Here is a 24,291-nt window from a genome sequence, read left to right as displayed (position 1 = left end):
GTCAAATAATGTCATTTTTATTGTTGGACTCATTTGCAATGCATATTTGTTGGGGTGCCTCCTCCCTTGCCATCCCTACCGGTGACTGACTATAGCTACAGTACATCTCTCCAAGAGCACAGTGAGAGTACAGGTAGGGTTGATCAGTCACTGGTCCGTGCCATGGTGTAGAGGGGTCACCTCCACCAGTCACACAACAGGAGAGGAGACAATAGAGGGACCAACACAATGGACAAGAGACGGTATAATCTGGAGCCACCTGAGGTCAAACTGTACTTGGTCAAAGGAGACAGGTTTACCAAATGGTCAGAGGTGAGTTGGCTACTCTTGAAAGTGCAGTAAATTCCTGGAGAAAATCTTCTATTGAAAACAAGTTAATTAGTTCACTTTGAATGAGAATCATAGAAAGATCTCTCTGAAATACATTACATTTACAAGACTCCATTGATGTAAAACATCCATTACAATTTACAGTGTTGCCTCTATAAATAATACAAGTTGTCTGTCCTCAAGACCATGTGCTATAGCTCTGTCACAAAATCAGTTGGGCCAAGTATAAATTCTGTGTAGAAGTTTGCAATATCTCAAAATGTCCTTCTCCTCAATCAGGACTCAACCAAGACTGTGCCTGTCACCATGAAGATGGACCCGAAGGGCTACTACCTCTATTGGACTAACCAAAGCAAGGTAAGATAACAGAAGTGACGTTGCACAATTAAATAATAACTGCCAAATAATTGGGTTACAGTGAGTAAATACTGCCACTTTATATAATCTGCCTGGTTGCTTAGTTGAGCAGTTTAGATCCTTATGTGTTGAATCCAGACCATGTGAAATGTGTTCTAGCTGCCTCAGACTCCACAGCTCTGGAATAGGGTCCGTCAGGCTGTGGGATGACCTAAAGCCTCAACCGCTTTAACCACAATGTACTGTATGTTAAGAGTGAATTAGATTTAACTGATGAATAGTTTAGAGCATTGCATTGCACCTCACAGTCCCAGCTGCCTCGTGGATTGTATTGATTGAAGCTGATGTGGGTTTTACCAGCCTGGTGCGCTGCAAAGATGAACTCAGAACAATGTTCACTGGGCTGATAGCTGCTTCTCACTCTCTTTACAGTAGCACTCTCTCTCTTTTCCTTTCTTTCTTTCTTTCTTTCTTTCTTTCTTTCTTTCTTTCTTTCTCTCTCTCTCTCTCTCTCTCTCTCTCTCTCTCTCTCTCTCTCTCTCTCTCTCTCTCTCTCTCTCTCTCTCTCTCTCTCTCTCTCTCTCTCTCTCTCTCTCTCTCTCTCTCTCTCCTCTCTTCTCTCTCGGCAACTTCTGGTCTGCAGTACACTCTGATACCCACTGAGGCTTAAATACACACGTGTGCTTACAGTGTGGGAGCTCAAGCACTACTAGCGTGCATGATTCCATACAGAGTATTCATGCAAGTAATAGAAAAGCATATTACAGTTTCATATGGGTGCAGCCTATCTCTTGATGCAATCATAAAATAATTATTGTTTTATAATAGTCAGAAAGACATCTTTTTTTTTCTCAGTATGCAATGGGTTCTACTATACACTGAGTGTACAAAACATTAAGGAAACCTGCTCTTTCAATGACAGACTGACCAGGTGAATCCAGGTGAAAGCGATGATCCCTTATTGATATCACTTGTTAAATCCACTTCCATCAGTGTAGATGAAGGGAAGGATTTTTAAGCTTTGAGAGAATTGAGACATGGATTGTGTATGTGTTCCATTCAGAGGGTGAATGGGCAAGACAAAAGATTTAAGTGCCTTTGAACGGGGTATGGTAGTAGGTGCCAGGCGAACTTGTTTATGTCAAGAACTGCAATGCTGCTGAGTTTTTCACGCTCAACAGTTTCCTGTGTGTGTCAAGAATGGTCCACCACCCAAAGGACATCCAACCAACTTGACACAACTGTGGGAATCATTGCAGTCAACATGGGCCAGCATCTCTGTGGAATGCTTTTGACACATTGCAGAGTCCATGCCCCGATGAATTGAGGCTGTTCTGAATGCAAAAGGGGGGAGGGGGGGAGTGCAACTCAATATTAGGAAGGTGTCCTTAATGTTTTTTACACTCAGTGTACATTTGTTGTAATTGTATAATTCCCCATTCCTAGGAGACAGAGTTCCTGGATGTTGCGAACATCAGAGATACCAGATCAGGAAAATATGCAAAACTTCCTAAAGTGAGTCAGCAAAATCAGCAATAAACACAATGCCAGTGCACACACCGAGACACACACAGTGTTAGTGATGTGATTGCAGCCAAAGCGAGAGCCCAGCTGTGTGATTTCTATGCAGCAGATCCAGCTGTAGAGAGATTGAGTTTGACGGTTTTAATTTCTCCCACTGCTTTCTCCCACACTGATCTGTCTCCATAGAGAGTTTCAGTATGCAGCCATTACTCCCTACTACTGGGAGAGGTCACAGCTATTCCCTGGGGAATAAACTACATCATCCCCATAGCTGGTGTGCCATCTATCTATACAGTCTGTCTTATGTTCTGCCTACAAGGAGACCAGTTGCTCTTCTATAAGCCATGGATACTGTATCAAAACAAATGCTGTAGCATCATTGATCTGTTTGTACTGTAGTAGTTGAGGACATAGTAACTCCCCAGTTCCTCTGCTGAGCTGCTGCTTTCATGTTTCTCAGCTCTGGTCTGGAGTTTGCATGCATTGATTTGCCTACTCAGGTTTGAGCTCCCAGGCGTCCTGTGTATGGAAAACAGACACCAGGGTGCAGCAGGCCTCATTTCCCTCTCTCCAAACAGACATTGTGATAACATAGGAACATAGGAACAATTACTTGTGGTCACTGGAATGTAGGTTTTTTCAAATGTTTGTCCGTTCTCATCAACAGCACCCTAAAGTCAGGAATGTGTTCAACCTGGATTTTCCGAACAGCGACCATCTACTCAAAACCTTGACTGTTGTCACAGGCCCTGACATGGTGAATTTGACTTACCACAACTTCTTTGCTTACAAGGAGAAAGTGACACAGGTAATACACATTATAATCCTTACATCATTAAATCCTCTTTACATGGACTCATCACAGCAACATGACATAACCAGAGCTCATACTGCACATACTCTGTAACATAACTTCACATGTCATAAATATAAATCAAACATAATGAGATAGGTATGTAAATATGTAGAGTAAATGTGCCTATCAGCATCACCTTACCACCAACATTTGTTTAAGTGATATTAGTTGCCTGATTCCATACTGGCTCTGCAGCTCTAACCTTGCCCCAGGTCAACCACTAATATATAATATTTAATTTCCACCACAAAGCAGCCTCTGTCCTTACCCTCTTTTTGAGTTTATGACTACAATATCCGGTTTTAATAAACTCTAATGAAAATAACAATTGATAGATAGTCGACATGCGTGACTCTCTCTTCCTGAAGCACTGATCAGTTCCATGCCCTCTAGTGGTCACAAATAAAACAGTATTATCAGGACAAGTAGTAACTCCAGACAGCAATTTCATGCAGCTATGGTCTGATGTTATAGAACTGGGCTGCTGACATCCTGTCCATTGCTTACAACCCGTCGAGGAACAACGCATGCAGACAAGTCTTCATGGAGAAAATGTGAGTGGACATGGTCCGTTCTCTCTCTATGTTGTTTGCCAGTAAATTATAATACTTTTTTTTTTATAAACCTCTCCATCCTAGGTATGTTCGCATCTCTCTTCAGACCAATAAGGATGGCAAGATCCCTGTCAAAAAGTGAGTCACAGACAATGTCATGTAGAATTGGTTTAACACCTACACCTATCTAGAACCTAAAAGGGTTCTTCGGCTGGCCCCATAGGAGAACCCTTTGTAGAACACTTTTTGGTACTAGGTAGAACCCTTTTGGTTCCAGGTTGAACCCTTTTGGGTTCCAGGTAGAACCCTTTCCACAGAGGGTTCTACATGGAACCCAAAAGGGTTCTACCTGGAACCTAAAATGGTTCTACCTGGAACCAAAAAGGGTTCTCCTATGGGAACAGCTGAAGAACCCCTTTGTAACCCTTTTATCTAAGAGTGTAGCACAACAGTTGAACAGATTCAGTAAATGTAAACTATATTCAAGCCTCTCATTAGTTGTCTTTATTACCATCCTCAGTATTTACAAGATGTTTCCAGCTGACAAAAAGAGGGTGGAGGGAGCTCTGTCTTCAGCACACCTCCCCAAAGGAAAGGTCAGAGAGAAACCCCTGTGTTTTTCAACAGTCACAATTCTGGGGTCTGCACCCATGTAGTCCTAGTACTTATCATAGTCCTTTTTAAAGGTGTGTCATGAAATATTTCCAGTAAAGTGTCATAATGTGAGAGGCTGTTGTGTGTTCTCTCAGGGTGACACTATGAAGCCGGACGTCTTCACTGAAGCTGCTTTCAAGCTCTTCCTGATGAGTCTTTGTCCCCGGCCTGAGATCTATGAGATCTTCACATCCTAGTAAGTAACATTCTAAAACATTCTAAATTAGAAATGAAAAGAGTGGTGTGATACTTGCCAATTGGAGAATACAGGCATGAGGTGATACCAGGTGTAATTGTCATCATGTTCTCCTCAACGGTTGGTCAGTTGGAGTGTCCAGCTCATGCATTGGTTCCCAGGCTCAGGGTTTGTCTGGGCCCTGGCTGATGTAAGATGCTGTTGATGTGATTGTCACGGCTGATTGTCCCTCCAGCTCTGCCAAGGCTAAGCCCTATATGACCAAGGAGAGCCTGGCCAAGTTCGTCAACGAAAAGCAGCGTGACTCCCGCCTCAACGAGGAGCTATTCCCCCGCTTCAGACCTGACCAGGTCAAGGCCCTTATCGAGAAGTATGAGCCCTGCTCCTCCAACGCCAACAGAGGTAAGAAACACATAGATACAGTCTGATTACTAAAGGACAGGAGAACAAACATAGAAGCCTAAATCATCACATTACTACTGTATGAGCCGATCTTCATCATTGACTACACTGTATTCCCAATTGTTACTGTATTCTAAATCCAGTGTTTTATAGAAGAGAGATGTGTAGCACTGTTATAATGTACAGGTATCTTATTCTACAGGTCAGATTTCTCCAGAAGGTCTGCTGTTCTACTTGTTGGGACCTGAGACATCTGTGGTCATACTGGACAAGCTGGCCAAGTGTCAGGACATGAGCCAACCGTTGCCCCACTACCTTATCAAGTCCTCCCATAACACATACCTGACAGGTGAGATGAGAACAGTCTTTAAACTATCACACATTTCAACACAGCTATGGTAAACCAGGTTTTATCAAAGGCTACTCAGAGCTATACAAATTGAAATGCCTATTTTTCTTCAGCAAATGTGAGCCCAGAGCTAGTAGTAGAAGCAATAGAAAGACAATGGCTGAATGATTATTGACAATCCTTTCTTATAGACTGTGGTTTTAATATGTCTTTGAGTGTCTCTAGAGTCCAAAATGACCCCCAAAAATGTTGTGATCCCTCCACAGCTGGTCAGTTTTCCGGTGTGTCGTCTCCAGAGATGTATCGCCAGTGTCTGCTGGCCGGCTGCCGCTGCCTGGAGCTGGATTGCTGGAAGGGAAAACCACCAGATGAGGAGCCTATCATCACCCACGGCTTCACCATGACAACTGAGATTCTGTTCAAGGTCAGGTGTCAGTCAGCCCTCATCTCTCAGTGCTAGACAGTGCAATAGTGCTGTAAACCAAATATTCATAAATGTTCAAAGGAATATGCAACCTATTTTTGTGGGGATTCTAGCCTTAGCCTCAATGCTAGAGAATAGTCCTACTGATCCAGTATGATGTGTGCCAACCAAATACAAAGCATCTAACTAAATGTACACCATTGACCCATTGTGACCACTGTTGCAGTCCCCATTAACACAGCCCTGATTCATTAAGACTCACAGACAACAGAGATAGTGTCACTAATGGCGGGCCCTGACTGTTACTGTTACACAACGGTAGTCCAGACCCAAGCACCTACAGTAACAGTGCCCCAGGAAGTGGCCCCTGCTTTATGTCTCACAGTGACAGCTTCCTTTGTGGCTCTGCAAGCAGGTGTCAATAGAGACACAGTGCAGTGTCATGTTGGGCCTGGGCACTGGAGCACGCGTGCAGCACAGCAGCCTCTGCACACCACACCACACATCCCCTGGGCCCCTCACTCAACACTGCCATTTAAGGGCACCCAGAGCTCCACTCTAACTGGCACACAGACCAAACCAAATGCCTCAGCATAGTTTACTGTCAAACACGGATTTCCTCCAGCCTTGATGATGTTTGGCTCTTTAGCTGGGTCTGATAGAGTTGTGTTGATACTACCAGTCATGCTGTGTGTCTACTTAGTATGTCCCAGAGTCCAGATTGGTCTGTTTGTCTGTGTGACAGGATGTGATTGAGGCCATCGCGGAAAGCGCCTTCAAGACCTCCCAGTACCCTGTCATCCTCTCCTTTGAGAACCATGTGGACTCGTAAGACAATACATTTCACTCATCTTTTCAAATTAAAAACATGCAGGTTTGGCGTTCACCATACCAAAAAAGCAATGCCCCTACTATCACAAACACTTATTTGGATGCTCTTCATAATATCATGTGACTATTTGTATAATATGATTGAGCCTGTAACCTGCATGTAGACAATAAGTGATTATCATTGAAGCTGTAATATGTTTTTCCAGGGTGAAGCAGCAGGAGAAAATGGCTAACTACTGTAAGACCATGTTTGGAGATATGCTGTTAACGGATCCTCTGGACAAGTACCCTGTGAGTGGGACTGTCTGTTAGGAACTGACAGGTCCTTTTGTCTCAGTCATAATTATTCATAGACAAGCCACATTACTTTTCATCTGTTGAACATAGTGTCCCTAAGAAGTTCACATGGTGTGCTGAGGCACCACTACAGCCTGAGGTTCGATCCGGGAGCACTGTAGGACGGGGTAGGGGAGGGTTTGGACGGTGAGCCTTTCCTTGGCTCATCGTGCTCTAGCGACTCCTTTTGACAGGGCCGGGCGCCTGCAAGCTGACTCCAGTCGTCAGTCGAGCGGTGTTCCCTCTGACACATTGGTGCTGCTGACATCCGGGTTAAGCGAGCAGTGTGATAAGAAGTAGGCGGCCAGGGGGGCCATGTTTCGGAGGACGCATAACTTGATCTTTGCCTCTCCCGAGCCCTTTGAAGAGTTCCAGAGATGAGCCAAGGGACCTAATGCGAGGAGAAAACGGGGTAAAAATACCCTTGTGGCCATACCACCCTGAACACACCTGTTCAGGGTCGGGCCTGGTTAGTACCGCCTGGGAATACTAGGTGCCATAAGCTAAAAATTAAAATAAATAATAATAATAAGTTCACATGGTCTATGTCCTCAGATTTGAGGTACATGAATTTAAAGACAGAACCTTCACCCTCACCACCTTTTCCTGTTTCACATTGCTACAGTGCCTTGCAAAAGTATTCATCCCCCTTGGCGTTTTTCCTATTTTGTTGCATTACAACCTGTAATTTCAATGGATTTCTATTAGGATGTCATGTAATGGACATACGCAAAATAGTCCAAATTGGTGAAGTGAAATGAAAAAAATAACTGATATAAAATAAATAACGGAAAAGTGGTGCGTGCATATGTATTCACCCCCTTTGCTATGAAGCCCCTAAATAAGATCTGGTGCAACCAATTACCTTCAGAAGTCACATAATTAGTTAAAGTCCACCTGTGTGCAATCTAAGTGTTGCATGATATGTCACATGATCTCAGTATATATATACACCTGTTCTGAAAGGCCCCAGAGTCTGCAATACCACTAAGCAATGGGCACCACCAAGCAAGCTGCACCATGAAGACCAAGGAGCTCTCCAAACAGGTCAGGGACAAAGATGTGGAGAAGTACAGATCAGGGTTGGGTTATAAAAAAATATCCAAAACATTGAACATCCCACGGAGCACCGTTAAATCCATTATAAAAAAATTGAAAGAATATGGCACCACAACAAACCTGCCAAGAGAGGGCCGCCCACCAAAACTCACGGACCAGGCAAGGGCATTAATCAGAGAGGCAACAAAGAGACCAAAGATAACACTGAAGGAGCTGCAAAGCCCCACAGCGAAGATTGAAGTATCTGTCCATAGAACCACTTTAAGCCGTACACTCCACAGAGCTGGTCTTTACGGAAGAGATGGCAGAAAAAAGCCATTGCTTAAAGAAAAAAATAAGCAAACACATTTGGGAGACTCCCCAAACATATGGAAGAAGGTACTCTAGTCAGATGAGACTAAAATTTAGCTTTTTGGCCATCAAGGAAAATGCTATGTCTGGCGCAAACCCAACACCTCTCATCACCCAGAGAACACCATCCCCACAGTGAAGCATGGTGGTGGCAGCATCATGCTGTGGGGATGTTTTTCATCGGCAGGGACTGGGAAACTGGTCAGAACTGAAGGAATGATGGATGGCACTAAATACAGGGAAATTCTTGAGGGAAACCTGTTTCAGTCTTTCAGAGATTTGAGACTGGGATGGAGGTTCACCTTCCATCAGGACAATGACCCTAAGCATACTGCTAAAGCAACACTCAAGTGGCTTAAGGGGAAACATTTAAATGTCTTGGAATGGCCTAGTCAAAGCCCAGACCTCAACCAATTGAGAATCTGTGGTATGACTTAAAGATTGCTGTACACCAGCGGAACCCATCCAACTTGAAGGAGCTGGAGCAGTTTTGCCTTGAAGAATGGACAAAATACCCAGTGGCTAGATGTGCTAAGCTTATAGAGAGATACCCCAAGAGACTTGCAGCTGTAATTGTAATCTTATGGGCCTCTGTGGCCTTCTAAACTGATTTATGTGTTAAGCTAACCTATATTTACCTTCCCAGAACAGAGCACAAGTGTGTGTGTTACCTCCTGAGTGTGTGTGCGTGTGTGCGTGTGCATGCATGCATGTGCCTGCGTGCCTGGCCTCCTTCCCTGAAGTGTGTTTTCTCCCCTGTGTGTGTGACTGAGCAGCTGAAGCCAGGCCTGCAGATCCCCAGCCCAGCAGAGCTCATGGGGAAGATCCTGATCAAGAACAAGAAGGGCAGCCATGGGAAGCCCAGCCAGACCAGCCCCAAGAAGACAGAAGGATCAGAGCAGCCTATAGTCACAGCTAGCGCTGGCCAGGAGCCCAACCAGACAGGCCCTTCTAACCCTGAGGGCCAGTGTGTGACTGGTGTGTAAAACAGGACACAAACCAAACCAAATGACATTGTATTGTGGTTGTACTGTATTAATCCTCCAGATTATGTTGCAGCCACATTTTTGTAGTAAGTATTGAAGCTGTATGTGTCTTGTGTCTAGAAGGGGAGGTGACCATGACCGGGGAGGAGGTGACCATGACTGGGGAGGAGGTGACCATGATCGATGACCATGAAGAACAGCAGGAGGATGAAGACCAGGATGAGGAGAAGATGAAGAACTCGGACGAGGTATGGCAAGATGGTGTTTTTAAGCCTCTTTCTATGTCAGTAGATGTTTCAGACAGGAGCTAACTTCCTGTCTATCCTCCTATAGGGTACAGCGGGACAGGAAGTGACAGCGTATGAGGAGATGTCTGCCATTGTCAACTACATCCAACCCACCAAATTCATCTCTTTTGATAACTCCCAAAGTTTGTTGTGATTTGTTGATGTTAAGTTGGGGAAGGGGTTAGATGAGGGTAACTTGTCCCGCTACAGAAATAAGAATGAGAGATGCAGTTTTAAAATAATAACCTTATATGATATAAAACTTTACACAAAGTAAATGTTATATTACTGTTTATCTAGTTGTTATTGCTGATGGAAACTAATATTCTGCATGATCACGCTCTCATTCTCCTGTGGACAGAGAAAAACAAGAGCTACCTCATCTCATCTTTTGTGGAGACCAAAGGGGAGAGTATGATCTCCAAGACTGCAGTGGAGTTTGTGGAGTATCCTTCATTAGCCCTGATTGAATTACTCTCAAATTGTAATACTAATAAATCATCATAATTTTCTGTCACACTTTGTGAATGTAAACTTCCTTAGCATGACAATCCAGATACAACAAGAGGCAGATGAGTAGGATTTACCCTAAAGGAACCAGAATGGACTCTTCCAACTACAGCCCTCAGCCCTTTTGGAACGCTGGCTGCCAGATGGTGGCGCTCAACTACCAAACTATGGGTAAAGCTATAACAGCTGTCTGGGATTGGTATTAGCTTATGGCTGACAAACTGGTGTGATAACTTCTGATTGTTCCCATTATTGTTGTTAGTCATGATAAGGCACAATTGTAGAGTTTGGTTATTGAAATTGTACTCTGAGTCGGGGAGTGAGTAGCGTTTCTTATATTCACCACTGCAGGTCAGTGTTGCACTGTTTTGAGTTGCACAATGCTCTACTGCACATGCCATAAAAAGACAGATCCATCTCACATTTGTGCTATATGCAGTAGTGAAGAACATGTTTTGACATTTTGAAATGTTCTGAAAATGTATTCCCCCCCCCCCCAGATTTCCCAATGCAGCACAACATGTCTCTATTTGAATTCAACGGGAGGACAGGCTACCTCCTCAAGCATGACCTCCTCCGTCGTAGTGACAAGAAGTTTGACCCCTACTGTGAAAGGATCGACACCATCGTGGCCAACACACTGACCATCAAGGCACGTTTACTCCAACCTCACAGAGAGAGCAGCAGACCTCAGCACTATTCAGTATTCTTGCTTCAGGTTTTGGTTGCAGGCATTTAAACAGTTCATAAAAAAAATGATAGGACTAAAATGTGTGAGTTCTAATGTAATTATAGGACTGTTATGGTATTACCAAACTGCATTCTGGTTCATGGTGTAACTTTGGGAGAGCTGCTTCAGCTGGTTGTTTGTAGCTGGGGGCTACTTTCCTCCCACTTGTTTTGAGAGTAACATGCCCTTGGTCTCTCTCTCTCTCTCTCTCTCTCTCTCTTCTCTCTCCTCTCTCTCTCTCTCTCTCTCTCTCTCTCTCTCTCTCTCTCTCTCTCTCTCTCTCTCTCTCTCTCTCTCTCTCTGTGTGTTTGTCTTGGCTGAATATGCCTGTCTGTTTTGTGATATGTATACAGGCCTGCTGTCAGCTGTATTTTCTTCCTTATTTACTGTAGGCCTACATGTGTTTCTAAAGGTTATAGTATACAGTACACTGTACATCCATGATCATAATTCCCTTCAGATCTACTCAGGCCAGTTCCTGTCAGACAAGAGTGTGAAGACAGGCGTAGAGGTAGAGATCATCGGGTTGCCAGGAGACCCCAAGAAGAAGTACCGGACCAAGTGGTCTCCCACACCAAACGCCATTAACCCAGTGTGGAATGAAGAACCCTTTGTTTTTGAGAAGGTATATTCATTCAATTTGTTCAACTATCATTTTTATAAGCTAACAAATTTGCCTTGTTGAATGCATGTCAGAAGGGTCAAGCGTGTTGTTATGTGGACAGATCCTGCTGCCTGACATGGCCTCACTCAGGGTCGTGGTTCACGAGGAAGGTGGGAAGTTTCTGGGCCACAGGATCATCCCCATCGAGGCCCTTCAGTCAGGTCCGTTTGATAACATAACCTTTCTCCTATGTGTAATAACACTGTTATTACTCTAGTAAAACCACAGCATTAACATGGTGTTGTGACAGTGTTAAGTGATTACAGCTTTACTACACAGATATAAGAGCAACGTCATGTAAAGTGTTACCTATTTCTACCTGGCTTTAAAACTGCACTTCTGCCCAGAATTCCAGAGCATGAGGCTGATTGAAGTAGACCTTGCGCCAGAAGGCTTCTGGCTCTGTCTGATTGTTTCATGGGGTTTGTGCCCTGCAGGCTTCCAGCACATCTGTCTGCGCAGTGAGAGCAACATGCCGCTCACTCTGCCAGCTCTCTTTGTGTACATTGAGGTGAAGGACTACATCCCTGCTGCTTTTGCAGGTACAGTACAGTTACTTTCAGTTCCTATTTCCAGAAAACGCACCAAATCATTTTAATTAGCATGATTATGCCTAATTTGGCCAGGTAGGATTTAAGCCTATAGATGGTGTTTTAAGAGTCATTGATTTGTTTGGCGCTGAGTGACTGATTATGAAACAGGACTATAACGTGGTGTAATTTCTTCTGTATTGTCTTGTTCTCTCCCAGATTTCACAGATGCCTTATTCAACCCAACAAAGAATTCTGAGAAGACAACAAAGACAACAGAGGTAAATCAATTCCAAGACAGAGCTCATTGATCCACGTGAAAATGACATGTTTCACTCCCAAGGTCCTTATCCTTTTACAACAAAACATGTCCATAGTGAGATGCTTACTGAAAATGGCTTCAGTACTGAAAAGGGATTTGTGGTTTTATAATGTCTTTTTTAGGGGATTGATGGTCTTGTGCTCTGTTCCTGCAGTCATCAGCAGACTACATCTCCCCATACGAGATGCCCCTTGTTAACGTAATACCGACTGTGGGAGAGAAGGCTACATATCCAGAAACAGGTAATGGAGGCTGTTTCGCGTTGGGTAGGGCCAAGTTATCTATTCACTAGAGTTTGAGTGCAAAGTGTGTGAAAAATAATGTTGTTTTGTAATTCACTGAGCTCTTTGCCTATGCTGATTAACTAGAGCCTGAGACTAAAGCTTCCTCTCCAGTGGAGGAAGCTGATACTACTACTGGTACCCAGGATACTCCACCTACTCCTGAAGAGGCCCCTCCAGAGCCTGAACCCAACATGGATTCACCGTCACCCCCAAACACTGTCTGTGTGGAGGCTGAACCTGCTCCAATCATTCAGCCATCTGTTGTTGGCCCCATCCAGAGTGTAGAGCACGTTCCAGAGCCTGAGGACTTCCCTGATGACCCAGAGGCTGTCCTAGCCACAGAGTTGACCCCTGACCCTAAGGTTGACTCCACTACCTGTACAGACCCCAACAGTAACGTCGACCCCACCCCAAATGTTGACTCCACTCTAGATGTTAACTCCGATGTCGTCCCTACCCCTGATCCAGATGTTGAGTCCACTCCTGTTGCTGACCCTGCTGTGGCTCCTGTTCCTACATCTGAGCCCAGCTCATCCGATCCTGCACCTGAGGACTCCACTCCTCCAGAGGCCAATGAAGGTAACACCAGTGACTCTTCTGTGTCCAGAATATACTTTAAAAAATGAAATACATATATCAGCAAAAATAGGAGCAGTGTAAAATCTGACAACCTCCAACCAAATTGTCCCGTTTTCTCTTCTCCTCTTTTAGAGCCATCCACAGTTCCCTGTGAGGAGCTGCTACAGCACAAGAGCTTCCTGAAGGTTACTAAGAGACAGGAGAAAGACATGAAGGAGCTGGAGAAGAAGTTCCAGAAGAAAGGAGAGGAGCTGATCCAGAAATACAGCGACACCTTCAAAGCCCTCAAGAAGAAGAACTCCATGAAGAAAAAAGAGTAATGGAATACAGTCTTTTTATATTTTCTTTTAGCCTTGTGTTAGTTTTCGGACTCCTCAACAAGTTCATCTTATTCCCATCTCATCCACTAGGTGGTGGTGGCAGACACACCAATTGTAATGAACTTGTTTTTCTGTTGGCCAGTTTAATTAACAATAATTATATTTAGACCGATAATAATTAGTTTCAGGGAGATTTTGAATATTCCTTCGTTAATGTTATTTTTTTGGTAGAGCAATTAATGGAGCAATAATTATATCCTCTATGAAGAGATGCTTTTAACTAGCAAAGACTTACCCAGTGATCTTTCTTGGAAAAGCCATGATTATGCACTGTCAAAGTGCCAACCACATTATTGATATCTGTGACAGCAGTTTTTCCTGTGCTCGTATCCTGACCAGTTAAACTTGGGGCCCTGGTCAGGTCACATTATCAGGAAAAAAATAACTACTTTATTTATTATTTTATTATGAACCTTTATTTTAACAGGGTGTCATATTGAGACCAAGTCTCTTTTTCGAATGATCCCTGCACAATACAAACACAAACATCAATACAAAACACAATAAAATACTAAATTACAAAACATGATAATGAAAAACAGCGATTAGCCATACTGCTGCTGGGATGAAGTAACAGACCTCCATGTGAGGCAGTGATGTGCAGAGGGCCTGGGAGATCCCATTAAGCCCCTTGAGCCCTTGGTAGAGTCCCTGGTAGAGCCCCTGGTAGAGTCCCTGGTAGAGCCCTTGGTAGAGCCCCTGGTAGAGCCCCTGGTAGAGCCCCTGGTAGAGCCCCTGGTAGAGTCCCTGGTAGAGTCCCTGGTAGAGCCCTTGGTAGAGCCCCTGGTAGAGCCCTTGGTAGAGTCCCTGGTAGAGCCCCTGGTAGAGCCCCTGGTAGAGCCCCTGGTATGTCATGTCATGTCTAGTGCCTGGTCTCTGACGTTGTGACTGTGTCCCCCAGGGGAGGGGGTGAAACGGCAGAGCCCGGCCCCAGGATGGAGAGGGTAATGGAGCAGAAGGAGAGGCTGCAGGTGGAGCTCAGAGCTCTGTGGGTGGAGCAGTGTGATCAGCTGAAGAAGAGGAAGGAGCAGCATGCCACTGAGGTACAGTAAAGTACAGACCAACTCTACCTGCCAGAGTCGGTTTGATATTAAGGATATTATTGATAGTTCTTTGCATAAACATACTGTATACTCTTATTACTCTTACTCTTATCTGTATAGCACTTTGGGACATCTGCTGATGTAAAAAGGGCTTAATAAATACATTTGATTGATTGATTGATTATTCAAGGATGTCTTTCTTTTTACATTTCATCTATGTACTGGATAAGCAGTTGAGGTAAGATTCTGTTTAATCTCCACCACCATGCACCTAACCTCAGAGTGAATCTCACCTCCTGCCTTCAGTTGATGGCTGGGAGCTAGGCCTGTAGCACAGTATTGATTATCCATCACAGCCAGGTGCTCTTAGCATAAGCTCTGGATCTGCATCAGATAGAGGTCAATCAGGTAATTTTCTCTGGGTTGTGACCTCACCACTCAGGGAATAGACTCCCCTGGACTGGAAGGCCAATTGAGCATGTGACAGTAGAATCTCGTAGTCAGGTCTCAGCCAGTGTCACAGTCAGAATCACATTCAGCCAGAGTCACAGTCAGAATCACAATCAGCCAGAGTCACATTTAGAATCACATTCATTCAGTCACAGTCAGAATCACAATCAGCCAGTCACATTCATTCAGAGTCACATTCAGAATCACATTCAGTCAGTCACAGTCAGAATCACAATCAGCCAGAGTCACAGTCAGAATCACATTCAGTCAGTCACAGTCAGAATCACAATCAGCCAGAGTCACATTCAGAATCACATTCATTCAGAGTCACAGTCAGAATCACATTCAGCCAGAGCCACATTCAGAATCACATTCAGAGTCACATTCAGAATCACATTCATTCAGAGTGCATGCAAATTCATGGCAAAAGTTTTTTTTTTTATATCTGAGTTTAACAGCATATACCGCATGATGTTTATCAGCTCTCTAACACATTTCAGGGGAGACTTCCACTAGGTCTGTTTTGCACTTGAGCTGCCACTTTGTCACTGACACATCCTGTTTCCTGTTTCCTGTGTGACTGACAGCGATTAGCCAAACTGTTGGAGATGGCCACAGAGAGACACATCAGTGAACTCAACACTCTGGAAAGGTGGGCCAACACACACATCACAGTAGACTTCTGCCTTCCTAACTGCCAAAATAAAGGAAACACTTGAGTAAATGATGGATACAAAGTATATTGAAAGCAGGTGCTTCCACACAGGTGTGGTTCCTGAGTTAATTAAGCAATTAACATCCCATCATGCTTAGGGTCATGTATAAAAATGCCCAGTTGCCTATTATTTTGGCTACCATGGCTAGAAGAGATCTCAGTGACTTTGAAAGAGGGGTCTCAAAGGAGCATAGCGGGTTTAAAGGGTGTGTGTGTGTGTGTGTGTGTGTGTGTGTGTGTGTGTGAGAGAGAATGTGTATGTGTATGTGTGTGTGTCAGTCACCAGATCTCAACCCAATTGAACACTTAGGTGCCGCTCCAGAATCTCCCATGAGACAGTGTTTTCCACCACCATCAACAAAACACCAAATGATGGTATTTCTCGTGGAAGAAATAGAGTTCCAGACACTTGTAGAATCTATGCCAAGACGAATTGAAACTGTTCTGGGGGCTCGTGGTGGCCCAACGCCTTATTAAGACACTTCGTGTTGGTGTTTCCTTTATTTTGGCAGTTACTTGTATGTGCGCCTGTGAGTCTGTGTAAAGCATGTGTGTGCATGTGTGTGTTAGACAGGGAACGTATTTGACCTTTTGCAAAGACAATAACTGAAGTAATAAATGAGTCACCCATCCTTGCAGGTTATTCAGTGTCCTCGGGCGGCTTATGGTGGTCTGAAGTGTGTGGGTGTTTGAGTGTGTGTGTATGAGAGAGAGAGAGAAAGACTGTGTCTATATCTGTGTGTGTGTGTGTGCGTGCATGCGTATATGTGTGTATGCGAGAGAGCGAGTGTGAGTGAGTGTGTGTATTTGTATGAGAAAGAGAGTGTGTGTGTGTGAGTGTGTGTGTGTGTATGAGAAAGAGGCCCTGTGTAGCTCAGTTGGTAGAGCATGCCGCTTGTAACGCCAGGGTTGTGGGTTCGTTTCCCACGGGGGGCCAGTATGAAAATGTATGCACTCACTAACTGTAAGTCGCTCTGGATAAGAGCGTCTGCTAAATGACTCAAATGTAAATGTAAAGAGAGAGTGTGTGTGTGTGTGTGTGTGTGTGTGTATGAGAAAGCAACTGTGTGTGAGTGTTATCCAGTGTTCCCAGCAGGCAGATGGTTATCTAAGGCCTGCCAGTAGCCACAAGGTGATCAAACAGCAGTATGAGGGATAAGAAAGCATTTTTACATTTACATTTTAGTCATTTAGCAGACGCTCTTATCCAGAGCGACTTACAGTTAGTGAGTGCATACATTTTTCATACATTTTTCCATTTTTTTAAAGCCTCTGTTTTAACTCATCAGACACTGGACTACTTTATTTACCCCTTTTCACTTACAAAATATGAACTGGAACAAGGTCATGTAGCATGAGTCATTTTTTTGAATGGGAGTTTTCATGTAATGGGTTGAGTGAGGCTTTCACTTGAATGGCCTCAAAATCCCCCCCAGTGACATGCGTTCTCTGTTTCCTCCCCAAGTGAATCCAAGGAGACAAAGAAGAAAGGGCAGTCAAAGCGCTCAGGTTCAGACAAGGCAAGGTGAGCTGAATGTGTGCTTATGGAATCACATAAAAGGCCGCTCTTTTTACTCATTGATTCTCTCATTGTTCGATGTACTGGTACAGTACAAACAGTACAGGGTTCAAGGTTCAAGGTTAATGTTTTACTGTCACGTGCACAAGTATAGTGAAATGCCTTTCTTGCAAGCTCCATACCCAACAATGCAGGAATCCATGTAGCATTACAAATAACATAAGGTAGAACAAAAACACACAATAAATAAAAATAATAAGATAACATAAGAAGAACACAAGAAATGAAGACGCTATTTACAGGGTCAGTTCCAGTACCATACAGTGAGGGAAAAAAGTATTTGATCCCCTGCTGATTTTGTATGTTTGCCCACTGACAAATAAATTATCAGTCTATAATTTTAATGGTAGGTTTATTTGAACAGTGAGAGACAGAATAACAACAAAAAAATCCAGAAAAACGCATGTCAAAAATGTTATAAATTGATTTGCATTTTAATGAGGGAAATAAGTATTTGACCCCTCTGCAAAACATGACTTAGTACTTGGTGGCAAAACCCTTGTTGGCAATCACAGAGGTCAGACGTTTCTTGTAGTTGGCCACCAGGTTTGCACACATCTCAGGAGGGATTTTGTCCCACTCCTCTTTGCAGATCTTCTCCAAGTCATTAAGGTTTCAAGGCTGACGTTTGGCAACTCGAACCTTCAGCTCCCTCCACAGATTTTGTATGGGATTAAGGTCTGGAGACTGGCTAGGCCACTCCAGGACCTTAATGTGCTTCTTCTTGAGCCACTCCTTTGTTGCCTTGGCCGTGTGTTTTGGGTCAATGTCATGCTGGAATACCCATCCACGACCCATTTTCAATGCCCTGGCTGAGGGAAGGAGGTTCTCACCCAAGATTTGACGGTACATGGCCCTGTCCATCGTCCCTTTGATGTGGCGAAGTTGTCCTGTCCCCTTAGCAGAAAAACACCCCCAAAGCATAATGTTTCCACCTCCATGTTTGACGGTGGGGATGGTGTTCTTGGGGTCATAGGCAGCATTCCTCCTCCTCCAAACACGGCGAGTTGAGTTGATGCCAAAGAGCTCCATTTTGGTCTCATCTGACCACAACACTTTCACCCAGTTCTTCTCTGAATCATTCAGATGTTCATTGGCAAACTTCAGACGGCCCTGTATATGGGCTTTCTTGAGCAGGGGGACCTTGCGGGCGCTGCAGAATTTCAGTCCTTCACGGCGTAGTGTGTTACCAATTGTTTTCTTGGTGACTATGGTCCCAGCTGCCTTGACATTATTGACAAGATCCTCCCGTGTAGTTCTGGGCTGATTCCTCACCGTTCTCATGATCATTGCAACTCCACGAGGTGAGATCTTGCATGGAGCCCCAGGCCGAGGGAGATTGACAGTTATTTTGTGTTTCTTCCATTTGCGAATAATCGCACCAACTGTTGTCACCTTCTCACCAAGCTGCTTGGCGATGGTCTTGTAGCCCATTACAGCCTTGTGTAGGTCTACAATCTTGTCCCTGACATCCTTGGAGAGCTCTTTGGTCTTGGCCATGGTGGAGAGTTTGGAATCTGATTGATTGATTGATTGCTTCTGTGGACAGGTGTCTTTTATACAGATAACAAGCTGAGATTAGGAGCACTCCCTTTAAGAGTGTGCTCCTAATCTCAGCTCGTTACCTGTATAAAAGACACCTGGGAGCCAGAAATCTTTCTGATTGAGAGGGGGTCAAATACTTATTTCCCTCATTTAAAATGCAAATCAATTACTAACATGTTTTTGTTGTTATTCTGTCTCTCACTGTTCAAATAAACCTACCATTACAATTATAGACTGATTATTCCACGCCCTGACATAGAGATCTCTAGTTGGTTTGGTCAGGGTGTGCATATCTATGTGTAGATCTAGTATGTGTAGATCTATGTTGGCCGGGTGTGGCTCCCAATCAGAGGCAGCTGTCGATCGTTGTTTCTGATTGGGGATCATACTTAGGCAGCCATTTTGCCTACCTATGTTGTGGGATCTTGTTTCTGGTTTGGCTTGTTTATGTTTAGCCTTTTGAACTTCATGTTACGTTGCTTTTGTTGTTTTGTCGGTGTTTAATATAATAAACGACTATGTACGCATACCACGCTGCACCTTGGTCCAATCCTTTACTCAACGAACGTGACAGATCATTTCTTTGTCAGTGGGCAAACGTACAAATTCAGCAGGGGATCAAATCCTTTTTTCCCTCACTGTATATACAATGTGCAGGGATAGGTGGTGGTAGGGTTAGATATGTATAGGGGTAAGGTGACTAGGCATCAGGATATATGAAAAACAGAGTAGTAGCAGCGTAAATTATGATTGTATGTGAGTGTGTGTGCATGTGTGTAGAGCACAGGAGGTTGGTGGCACCTTAATTGGGGAGGACAGGCTTGTGGTAATGGCTGGAGCGGAATCACGTTCATCCACCTCTGGCCTGCTAGCTCCCCTACCTCTACGGAAGCACAGTTCCCGCTCAGCCCAGTCAAAGCTATTCGCTGCTCTGGCACCCCAATGGTGGAACAAGCTCCCCCACGACGCCAGGACAGCGGATTCACTGACCACCTTCCGGAGACATTTGAAACCCTACCTCTTTAAGGAATACCTGAAATAGTATAACAGTAATCCTTCTACCCCCCCTCTCCCCCACATAAATAAAATAAAAATAAAAATAAAAGGGACTGGTAGTCCCACTGGCTATCCTAAGTTGAATGCACCAATTTGTAAGTCGCTCTGGATAAGAGCGTCTGCTAAATGACTTAAATGTAAATGTAAATGTAATCAGTGGAATGGTATCAAATACATCAAACACATGGTTTCCATGTGGTAGATGCCATTCCATTTGCCCTGTTCCGGACATTATTATGAGCCTTCCTCTCCTCAGCATCCCCCTGTGGTGTAGAGTCAGTATAAATGTGTGTGCATGTTATGTGTGTGTTGGAGTGTCAGTGTGGGTGAGTGTGTAGAGTCCTGTGAGTCTGCATAGAGACAGTGCAATTTTTTTTATAAAATACATGCGTCAACTCAGATAACCCGTGTAGCGATTCTGTTAGCTTTTTAGCAGTCTTATGGCTTTGGGATAGAAGTTGTTCAGGAGCCTGTTGGTGTCAGACTTGATGCACCGGTACCGCTTGCCATGCGGAAGCAGAGAGAACAGTCTATGGCTTGGGTGGCTGGAGTCTTTAACAATTTTACGGGCCTTCCTTTCACACCACCTTGTATAGAGGTTCTGAATGGCAGGGAGCTCGGCCCCAGTGATGTACTGGGCTGTCCGCACCACCCTCTGTAGCGCCATGCAATCGAGGCCGGTGCTGTCGCCATACCAAGCAGTGATGCAGCCAGTCAAGATGATCTCAATGGTGCAGCTGTAGAACTTTTGGAGGATTTGAGGGCCCATGCCAAACCTTTTCATATACAGAGCTTTAAATGCAGGTTGGAAAGCAAAATTGCTTCCACGTGGAAGAGTGCTGCTGTGTTCTGAGTTGGAACAACTTTGTCATAGACATAGACTACATAGTTTAATGGTAACATAATGTATATATATTTCTCTATACTTAGGCTGAAAAGGGCAATGAGCGTGGACCTGGCTGAGGAGGCTGTCCAGACTGATACAGTGGCAAGTATATTCCTTTTGAGTTCAAATAGAACCGGCAATTATAGATGTCTCAGGTCTATTACTTTAATGGCAACACATGGATGTACACGTGTCTCTGTAATTATTGCAGTACTTTCCACATGCATATAGAGAAATTCACATGATTTTCATTCTCATTTGTCCATCTACTGTGGTAGACTGGGAGAGTAACTATGGTTACACTGAGCAAAGAGCTTTTACAGAAGTGTACCGTACACAAAAGTGTCTGATTCATTAACATGACCACCCTTTCTGTTTACACACACTCCCACTCACACGTGCAAATGCTCTCTCTCTCTCACACAAAAAAAGAAATCACACACACATACACACACACACACACACACACACACACACACACACACACATTGAGTTGAGTGAGGAGCAGAGCACTCACTCACCTCAGAGTGAGGACAGGGGCACATGTGGAGTGGAGAGATGACTCACTGAGAGAGAGAGGTGGTGTTGTTCTCCTCAGCTGTTTACCATGTTGGCTCATCAGGAGTCATCCCAACTGCATCACAAGCACATCACTTATACTCTGCTCCTTACACACCAGTTCAACCAGGTTGATCTGAACACCTCAATAAAGGAGGGTTTAAAAGCATATTTTATGAAGTATTTTGGCTCTTTCATGAATCTCTGAGAGGGGTTATGATGTGATAACATCTTTGGTCAACCCAGCTTGTAGCTAATGTTTCACAGTGTAAGGAGCACTTGATGGAATTGGTCAAGTCCAATATGTTGTGACCCGACAGTATTGATCTCCTCTCAGGTTGCACCTCCTGGGTTTACTGTACCAGACACCTCACACTGTCGCTCTCTCCTCATCTCTCTCTCTGTCTCTCTCTCTCATACTCTTCATGTCCTTCAAGCATTTACGCTTGCTTGGCGAACACACACAGCCATACAAAGCCTCTGCTCTTATGTGTTGGTACTGTATTCTTCTAGTCCACAGACAGCAGTCCTCAGCAGGATGCTCTGGTGAAGAGACAAACGACCACACTGGACGAGATCAAAGGCCTGGCCAATCAGGTACTGTAAACAAACTAACTAACACACACACACACACACACCAGACCTGGGTTCAAATACTATTTCAATTAATGTAATGACTTTCACATATATTTCGAAGTAAGTATTCATATTTTTGGGGTTGAAAATATAAGCAGTTGAATATTGGAATGTATTTGGAAATACACTTGGAAAGCATTGTCATCTTTCTGAAAATACTCAATTACACAGAGTATTTTCTAATACAAACAAATAGTCCCATGCATTTGAACCCAGGTCCTAGGAGTATTTGAAATAATGTATTAAGTAAGTATTTGAAAATATTTTCAAATAGTAGGCTATTTATAGGAAATTATTTGAAAATACTTTAAAATACTTCCAATAGAAGTAGTTGATGTGGGCCACATTATTAGAAAAGTCTAAAATATACAGAAAGTAAGTATTTAAATAACAAATAATCAAATATACATGCATTTGAACCCAGGTCTGACACACACACACGCAAACGCACTCGCACATACACACACCTGTCCGCACATATCCGTAGGTATGCATGGAAATAAAGTGGAGATTGTCATAAATGTTATTTCAAGAGAATGGCCATCCAGGCCAATCACCATCCAATACGTATATGAGCTAACATGTAATGACGCATGATGTATACAGTTTTATCTTCAGCATGCACAGAACAGGTCCTATAAGCCTACTGGTAGACTAATGACACATTTGGTTAAATCTAACTTGTGTTAGATTCAGTATAGTTCAGATATTGATGTGTGAACATTGTATGGAATCTTTTCTTTGATGAATGTATAGATTACACAGTAGATATTCCAGTTGTCCATGCCTCCAAAATGAAAGAAATGGATGCAGTGGTCATCCACCTTGCCCTTTGGATAACATATAAATCTATAAAGGATAATTATACAGTGCAAATAGAGGCCTTTTCAACTCTCACCTCTTCCTCTCACCCACTCTCTCTGACCTCTCACCTCCACCTAACTGCAGCTCAATCAGGAGGCCCTGGCGGAGTACGAGAGGAAGATTAGGTCACTTCCTGTTGATCTGCGGGAGGCTGTGAACCTGTGTGTGGGGGCCCACTTCCCTGAGCAGGTAGACCAGGCTGGGGAGAAGCAGCAGGACGGAGTGGGCTTCTATGGAAATGTCTTCCTGGGATAGACATGCTCCAGGACCTTTCTCCTTTCCTTCCTCTGTATGTGGTTAATATCTGAGACTACTAGGTGTGACATGTTAGAGGTGTTGATGCTACAGTATGATATACAAATTGGATAGGCCTATAACCGAAAGTTTTCAATGAGTTGTAATGATAATGAGTTATCAATTAGTCAATATAGAGATCAGTACACATATGGGATATTAGGAACACATGCCTCTAACTCTTACTTAAGTCATATTGTCACAGCCTCTAGTGGTTCTTAACCTTTTACTGCAGTGGGTTAAATCAGGGTCACACAGTGTTTATTGGTAGTCTTAAACAAATCTACTTTGAAACAAAAGTATAAACCACTTCACACACGGTTATGGGCTTAAAAAACAAGAAGACACCTGTACCATGTCAGATATAGAGTTGAAATGTATTACATTTCAGTTTGCATCCCAACATTACACTTTATATACATCACAGAAGACTTGAAATATAACAACACCGTTTGACATAGAAACACAGTTTTTTTCTGCGTTTAAATTATTTGTATGCTTATTAATTAAGAAATTATGAAAAATATGAATAACATTCCACCCATGAGGCCACTAGAGGGTGATTTGGTTATTTGTCTGCTGGAAAGGGACTATTAGGTTGACGAAAAGGGGATAATGTGGTGAGAAGTGGCTTTCTCTCAGTCTACTTGAATCTGTCACAGTTCAATTGAACTGGGTTTTATTAATTTGATACTCCCACACACATTTCATAGAATGGCTTTATGTACATGAGAGCACAAAATCCATTTTGAGATTTAGACTACAGTTTCTTGTAATTTGCTGAGAAACTTTAGATAAAGGAACAGTAGAAATTCAAAATGTAATTAGAACAGAGGAGCAGGCAATGATGCTGGCTTTGTGTCAATTCTATTCTGTTTTTATCCTAAAAGGATTAACTGATGTGAACTTAGGTAGACACTCTCACTATGGGAGACTATCTTTACCAGCGTCTGTGTAGTTAGTAGCAGTGATGTTATATATTTCTCTATTTATGTGTTTGTTAAATTACAATTTCGTACTTAAATATGTCACTAAAGGAACTTTATCTGCATAATGGATTATATACAGTACCAGTCAAAAGTTGGAACACACCTACTCATTCAAGGGTTTTTCTTTATTTTTACTATTTTCTACATAGATGATGATGGTGTGTTTTGGGTCATTATCCTG

General features: G+C 43.4%; 1 protein-coding gene across 1 annotated transcript; it reads left to right on the top strand.

The window, feature by feature from the left end:
• The first annotated feature begins 228 nt into the window (after positions 1 to 228).
• On the top strand, positions 229 to 23,383 carry LOC121544381 (1-phosphatidylinositol 4,5-bisphosphate phosphodiesterase beta-2-like). The gene is made up of 32 exons (XM_041854317.2): positions 229 to 312; positions 610 to 687; positions 2,134 to 2,202; positions 2,879 to 3,019; positions 3,542 to 3,621; positions 3,706 to 3,759; positions 4,142 to 4,217; positions 4,371 to 4,471; positions 4,707 to 4,873; positions 5,076 to 5,222; positions 5,489 to 5,646; positions 6,392 to 6,474; positions 6,684 to 6,768; positions 9,000 to 9,203; positions 9,377 to 9,457; positions 9,543 to 9,639; positions 9,858 to 9,942; positions 10,053 to 10,177; positions 10,507 to 10,658; positions 11,197 to 11,361; positions 11,462 to 11,561; positions 11,838 to 11,942; positions 12,150 to 12,211; positions 12,407 to 12,494; positions 12,621 to 13,135; positions 13,250 to 13,431; positions 14,397 to 14,538; positions 15,576 to 15,640; positions 17,169 to 17,228; positions 20,814 to 20,879; positions 21,846 to 21,924; positions 22,912 to 23,383. The coding sequence occupies exons 1-32, from the start codon at positions 229 to 231 to the stop codon at positions 23,080 to 23,082; spliced, it is 3,867 nt and encodes a 1,288-aa protein (XP_041710251.2). The 3' UTR covers positions 23,083 to 23,383.
• The last annotated feature ends 908 nt before the right edge of the window (positions 23,384 to 24,291 follow it).

The sequence above is a fragment of the Coregonus clupeaformis genome, chromosome 29 (genome assembly GCF_020615455.1).
Source record: "Coregonus clupeaformis isolate EN_2021a chromosome 29, ASM2061545v1, whole genome shotgun sequence".
NCBI classification, from domain to species: Eukaryota; Metazoa; Chordata; class Actinopteri; order Salmoniformes; family Salmonidae; genus Coregonus; species Coregonus clupeaformis.
The sequence above is the reverse complement of the archived record's forward strand: the minus strand, read 5'-3'. Positions and strand labels throughout refer to the sequence as shown.